Here is a 7,768-nt window from a genome sequence, read left to right on the forward strand (position 1 = left end):
AAATGGAACAAGTCGTCATCAGCGAAACGTTAAATTGCCTGTTAAAATAAAGCTATAAACGTTTTACGAAAGTGCTAATAAATTCTAATTTTAAAAGAAGCGGATTTCTATTTTATTCGTTCTTTCGGGATATCCACAACATTTGCAACGATCGATCATTTTCTGTTACCTTCTTTTTAACTTTTAATTAATAGCATGTTCGCTCATTTGCAATAATGATGATGATGAATCCTCCGCAATTATTTCACGGTCGTTATTGCGTCGATTTCGGTCACGCCGCTCTGAACGCGGATTCAATTGCATAACTATATAATTTGCGTGTAATCAAATTGTAGTGGATCTTTATATTGTTACTACGTGTTTTATTTATACTGGATATTATACTCCAGTTTATTTGAGCTAAATAAATTAGTATAATAAAAATTTATTTGCAACACTTCATGGTAGAGACAAATTTATGATGGATTTTCATATAATATAATCTGAAAATACCGTAGAAAATGATACAAACATATAGATTGTTCAAATAAGAAAATTAGGTAACATTTAAAAAAATCTATGCGTATTGATGACAGTTGAATTGATTTGTAATTGGTTTGTTTGCTATTTTTTTTAGGTAACGGTACGATCGATTTCCCCGAGTTCCTGACGATGATGGCCCGCAAGATGAAAGACACCGACAGCGAGGAGGAGATCCGTGAAGCTTTCCGGGTGTTCGACAAAGACGGTAACGGTTTCATCTCGGCGGCCGAATTGCGCCACGTCATGACCAACCTTGGCGAGAAGCTCACCGACGAAGAAGTCGATGAGATGATTAGGGAGGCGGACATCGATGGCGACGGTCAAGTCAATTACGAAGGTAAGATCACCTAACCGGCGGTTAGCAACTAGCAAACACGTAGATCGAGCGGAAGGGACGAGAGAGTGAGAGAAGATGGATTTTGCGTTGTTTGTATGTGGAAATTGATGGTTGTCGAGCGAATGAGGGACGAGGACGAGAGGATATGGGCGTGGCAACGGTATCCTCTGCAGCGCGTTCCCGCTGTATCGATTAGTCGTCGCGCCCAATGTCTATATATCCCGTCCTCCACCTAGTTGTATGTCGTCCACCCTTAACTCTTTCTCTCCACAACTCTGTTTTTAAATAGTTGACTTATAGTTTTTGTGCCATTACCTCAAATCTCTGTAGTCGCTGTTGGAACATCCTTTCTTTATATATATATATACTTGCACACCTAATACCGATTTAATTCTCCGATTAAAGTCCACGTTAACAATAATTTAGCAATTAGTCTATACTAGTTTATCTTTGGGAGCTAGGTTTACTCTCGGTAGTGTTGTTCTCTTCCAGATTTCCGTTCGCTTGCAATGAATGTTTTCAGTCGGTATTCGGCTACACAAGCTTCAAGCTGGTCAGTCGTAGTACTAGAGTAGTACATGTGTAGACTTTCATGTAACGTTCAATAGTCTCTGTTTAGTGTTCGATCTGTAATTTTTGAGCTTCCTGTTTGATCGTAAAGTCCATGTACTACTATATTTATTGTGTATATGTATATACTTATTAATACCGCTACAGTTGGCATGCCTGTGTCTTCTATTCGGAATGTTCTGTGATGTGGGTTGCATAATTGTCCATGTTCGCATTCCTTTTTCCCGCCTTTTTTTTAAACTCTAATTGAGCAGAAAATTGTAAGTCAACTAATTAAAAAGAAAATAGCGGAGAATTGCTCAAGATTCCTTGAGCGCCTTCCTTCCATCTGGACCATTTTCTTTTTAAATAGATACTTCACATTTTTCACCGAAAATAACAAATTTCATTTACATCTTTCAATAATTTGAATCGATTAAAGACAGTAAAGTACATTTGTAATTGACGTAAACATTATTTGATAATAAATATTTCATTAGATTAAAGAAATTGGTTTTTCCAGTTAGTAATCATGCAATTATGACACTTTAATAACGATAACAATAATCTCAATCAATTTTATTAAGGAATGTTTTCTTATTAATCTTTTATTTATAAATTTGAAATGATAATGATAAATGCAGGGAAATTTCTTAATAATTTTAAAGTACAATTAAAATATTGATGTTTTACTATAAATATTAATCGATTTATTATTGAGGGAGAAAAATGATGTTGAAAATTTCAAAATCCTAACACATATTTTTTTTAATGATTATGTAAGTTTTCTTACATTTGAAACTTCAGCAAAAACCAATCCCTTTTGTCACATGCCTATATAATACATTTTTTTAATTGGATTGTAGAAAAGTGTGCGGATGATAATTAATGAAGATGTCTTGTTTCTGTTTTATTGTTGCAGAGTTCGTCACCATGATGACTTCAAAGTGAAGTGGTTGTGTGTATGCATTTCAGCTTTCCATTGTTTCATCCCGGCCCATTAATCTACATTTTTCAAACAACTGGAACTTTTTGCTTGGCTGCCGGGCCACACTAAAGTGAATAACATTAAAAAAAAAAAGGTTATTTATTTTACAAGACATGTTTAATTAAATAAAAATAATTATAAATTAAATATAATTGTGTAAATTTTTGTAATATATTTGTTTTCAATTGATGGTTAGTGTTTAGTACGGTGCAACAGTATATATTGAAGACAAAAAAAAACAGAAAAGTTTCAGTTCTCCTTCATCATGAAAAGATAAATAAATTAATAATAATACCAACAACAACACAAACACATATAATTATTAGTTTTTTTTCTTTTTCAAAATAAAAAAAAAACATTTAAGCATTCTTTACTTATTCTATTTTACAATTCTCTTCTAAATATTTCACAAAGTATGAAACAGTTGCTTCGTACTTACATGACTTAGTGTTATTCTGTCGGTGTTAGTTAGATTATTAAAATGAGAATAAAAAACTATAATGAACGTGTATAATGGGGATACAGACTGTAGCCACACGAAAGATAAATATTATTAAAAAAAAATAATTATATAAAATGAAAATACTGAATATGTTTCATACTTTGTGATGATCTTTCTATTTCTCTCTTAAAAAAAAACGTTTAATTGAAGAAAAAATTATGAAGATAAACGAGGAGTTTAAACAAAAAAAATACAACAAGAAAAAAAAAACAAGTTAGTTTATTATATAAATAACTAATTGAATTAATGATGTTTCGTATTTCTTGAGAGTATAATTATTGATAATGTGCACTTATTGTATCCCCGGAAAAGATTTAAAAGGAGAAAAAAAAATTATTATACAAAACAAGAGTTAGTTTAAACAAAAAGAAAATAAATAAATCTTTCTGTCTAGCCAAAACAAACCACAAAGGCTGCGGCTAGTTTATTTCCAATATATAAAAAAAAACGTTTAAATAAAAAGAAACAAAAAAAAATCTATTTATCAAACTATTATGTACATTTAGTTTTACGATTTTTCCTTGGAATAGTTAGTTACTATTTATCGAAGAATTAATTGAATGGTAAACATGAAAAAAAAAACACGAAAAGAAAGTAAACAACTTATATAATATAAATATATATTTAATGTGGAGTTATTATATCTTTATTACTACTATCATTCATAAATACAGAACACTTACTACTACATTTTTATTACCTTAAACTTAATTTATTATTTTTTTTTAATCTTAAGGAAAAATATCGGTTACATGTGAAATTATTAGATGTTTAAATTTGAAATAAATGTGACTGGAAATTTCTGGTTTATTCTCTTCACGTGCAAATGTCTTTCCTCATTCACTCACTCTTTCAACGTCGACGATTTAGCTCTTATTAATTAATTCCCAAAGCCTCCTTTTGCGAAATCTTTCTAGTTGACAGCAATAAAACGTTTTTAATTAAACATCTTTAATAAGTAGATCTTCCTGTAAGTGTATAATAACAGTAGTGAGTAGAATAGATTAGTATTAATATTTTGGATAGAATAGTTAGACGTAATGAGAAACTCAAAAAAAATGATGATTGACAGGAGACTTTAAATGACGTTCCTCATAGTCACCAATTCATTGGTTATAAAAAAACAACGGACAAATGTCCGATATTTCCTCATGTTTTAATGAAACGAAACAAAAACTTGTTGACTGTATATCTACAAATACTATAATTTATTTTCGAATCAAATATTACATTAACGCAGTGTATTGAAAATTTCGTCAAGGTCACTACTATATATTTTAGAATCTTCATAGTAATTGATTTAATGAAATAATGTAAACATAATTTTCAAAAAATGTATGTCAGATGAACTATTAAGCATTTAAGAAGGTTGCAATTATATTGAAGAATCTTTGGAGAAAGCTATCACTAGCGGAATTTAGATGTTCAAAGCATAATTGATTATAGTATGTGACAGTGGCATGACGTTTACCTGCGTCAAAAGCATTTTCAATCCAATTATATTATGACAGTTTAATCCCCCTATACGCATTCCTATATAATCCTGGCTTATAATTCCGCAAGGCAATTAAAAGAAAGTCGGATGGATTATTGGAAAAGGAAAGTATAAATTTAATTTATTTCATCTTTAATTATTTCTTCTTCAAAACAGGTAAGTTAATATTGCTATAATTGTTAAAATAGGTAACTTCTTAACTACACTTATATTACTTATATGTATTTTACGACAGGCGAACTTCATTAAATGGATTTATCTTTTAGCCTGGACTATATATACGGGAGGAAAAGCAAAATTGACGCCCCGAGGCTTTAGCCCAGTGTTTTCCTACCTTTTCCCCCACCTAAACCTTTATAAAATTCTTACGTCCCCCGAATGTATCATATACATAATTTTTAATATTAAATAACTTAATTGTTCATTGAAGAGTAGCGAGAGTCATCATAGGTTAAAATCTAGATCAGAGAAACCCAAACGTTTCCTGCTACGGAACACTTAATAAATTTTGATATTTTCACGGAACACCTACTATCTTTTCGCCAGTGTTCAGCGGAACATAGTTTGAGAAACCCTGCTCTAGACAAGTTCAATTTCCAGGTGGCCCTGGCTTGGACATTTTTTTTTTAAATTACTGTGTGTTTTCAAATGAGTATAGATTGTACATAACGCACTTTCAATACTTTAATAATTTGTGAAAATACATTTTGGGAAGTCTACTTATCATTAATATTTGTATTAATTCATGGTAGTATAGTAACATTGTCAATGTATGAATGTAACAAAAAAAAAATAATTTTATGAAACTTGAAAAAGTCACTGCAAATATAATAGAGCTGTTTCAGTTTAGATTTAATGATTTAATTAATTATATAATATGCAAGTTGTTCGATAAATTAACATATTAACAATATAAAATCGGTTCACTACATAACATTATAGATATACTTGTATATAAATCTGTTTGCATTTATAATTTAAGAAAAGGTTTAATATGAAGTATGTCGCTTTCTATTTGTTTTATCCAAGTTATATTCACTAATTGTTTTTCTAGGGGAATTAGCTAAGAGCTTATAATGTATAATTTATTTAAGGAAAAATGATACTTTTAATACTTTCTACATAATAATGCACTTTATATTACACTTAAATATTTCTTCAACTGAAAACTGTTTTATATTCTAACATTCACATTGCATAAAATTAAAATAAAACTAGCCCTTTGTATCCTCACCAAAATACGACATCCTAATAATCCTCTAAACAGTCCAACATCGCCTCCCTCTCTAAATTATGTGCTCCCTGAAACCCAAATATCATTCACAAATTTAAAAATCCCACAATATCCCTGTTCCAATACCTAATGTCCCTTGATTGAAACCGATCCAATTCCTACTCTGCTGCTTTCTTTTTTCTCCCTCTCATTACTTTGTTAGATGTATATATTTTTTTTATTGTTCTTTCATTAAATTATGTTCCCAGGCGGAAAGACCTCGGTCGATAGCTCTTTGGCCAGCCTGTTAATATATTTTTTTATTTTTATTTATGTTAGAATTTATTTATTTGTTTTGAGAATTGTTAGTATTATCATTTATTTATAGAATATATTCTTTCCTTTTTTATTTATTGATGTCTGGCCAATAAATTATTATTATTAATATAAAACTATGATATATAAAGAAATGTTTATTATTTACAACCTTCAAAGAAAAAAAAAACAATTCGATATACATTTAAAAAAAAATGTAATAGAACATTTATTTTTTTCAAGGTTATAATTTAAATAGCTGAAACAAATTGTTTTGCATTAATCAATTTAGTTAATAATAAATATATATAATAAATCTAAATAAATTCAACACTTGTAATCAATATTGGAATATTATATTCGTATTATCCAGTCTAATAATAAAACATCATAAATTTAAAAGGTTAATCAATAATCAATTGCCGTGTCCCAGGGATTGAATTCTGGACACAGTGGAATATTGTCTAGTGTTGTCGTTGTGGAGCTCAGTTGTTGGGAATTTAATGAAATTTGTTTGGTTTTATATAACTTTATTCGTTACTTGATCGATTTAAGATTCATCTTATTAAGGTTTTACTCTATCAGTCTTAGAAGGTTTTACTGAGACTAATTCTAAATACTTATTCTACTTACAAAGTTAATTTTTATTAATACGGGGTGGGAGTTGTGAACGGGAGTAGGGTTTGTATATATTGATATATATTCCCACGGGAATCGGCCTTGGTGGTTTTGTTTATTATAAGACCGCGACAAATTCCTATGCATTTGTTTATATGAAAAAGATGATTGATTACGATTGTTCGTGTAATGATCGTTATGTGTTTATAATAAGGACTTGAATTCGGTATAAAGGTATAGGAGTATCGATGTGAATGTTTACGCTTGATCCACTTTGTTTATATTAAAGTGTATCGAACTGGAATCACGGTAGAGATTCCTTTATGCTGATGTATATATTAATATAATAATGCGACTAAGAGACGCCGTGTATGTCTCAATAATAATGGTTGGACACAACACAATATTATGCATTAATCTAGTGGAATATTTATTTATATTTATCTTTATATATGTTATATTCATTAAAAATTCTCTCAAATTATCACATGACATTAAATTCACGGAATACTGTTGTGTCCAATCCAATAATTACTTAGTTATCAGTGGAAGATGCAGAATAAGCAGATTCCGCCGATGGCAGTGGCAGATTGATACATCCTTCATATTTTGATTACGGAACAAAGATGCAGAATCTATAAATTCCACAAAGGAGCGGATCTTCTTATCAAATCCATACTTAACTCCCACCCCCGTAGTTGCATAGTTAATCTTATAGATATAATAGGTATTTCTAATTAGTCTTATTAATAACGTTAAGCCAAGAACGTCTACATAATGACAATAAGGGAAGAACAACTACATATTATTAGTTGAGTTAATAAAGCAAACATAGTTTAACATTCAAGAATAAATCATAAATAAGAGACCACATCAGACAATATAAAACAACAGTCCACAGTGGGATATAACAATACAGACTATTAAAACATTATTTTTTAATATTCAGAAGTATGAAAATATCAAACATAAAGAACAATGCGAATTTTGAATGCTTACATTTAAACTAATCTAATGAAGCAGTTGAGCAAGTTTAGACAATTTGTTTATATACAGGGTGTCCAAGCAAGACCGGAATATCTAAATTTTAAATAAAACACACTTTTTTTTTAATAGAAAACACCGAAATTTTGATTTAATCGTAAGTAAGACATTTGGGAATTATGTATGAAACAATGCATCTGTTAAATGCCTTCCTCGGTTTTACTGGTACAACTGCAACTGGGACA

General features: G+C 29.8%; 1 protein-coding gene across 1 annotated transcript; it reads left to right on the forward strand.

The window, feature by feature from the left end:
• The first annotated feature begins 593 nt into the window (after nucleotides 1–593).
• On the forward strand, nucleotides 594–2,981 carry LOC108558068 (calmodulin). The gene is made up of 2 exons (XM_017914873.1): nucleotides 594–859; nucleotides 2,331–2,981. Exons 1-2 carry the CDS (start codon nucleotides 652–654, stop codon nucleotides 2,357–2,359), a joined length of 237 nt encoding a protein of 78 aa, XP_017770362.1. The 5' UTR covers nucleotides 594–651; the 3' UTR covers nucleotides 2,360–2,981.
• The last annotated feature ends 4,787 nt before the right edge of the window (nucleotides 2,982–7,768 follow it).

This window comes from Nicrophorus vespilloides, unplaced genomic scaffold, assembly GCF_001412225.1.
Source record: "Nicrophorus vespilloides isolate i.1.1-1 unplaced genomic scaffold, Nicve_v1.0, whole genome shotgun sequence".
In the NCBI taxonomy this organism is placed as follows: domain Eukaryota; kingdom Metazoa; phylum Arthropoda; class Insecta; order Coleoptera; family Silphidae; genus Nicrophorus; species Nicrophorus vespilloides.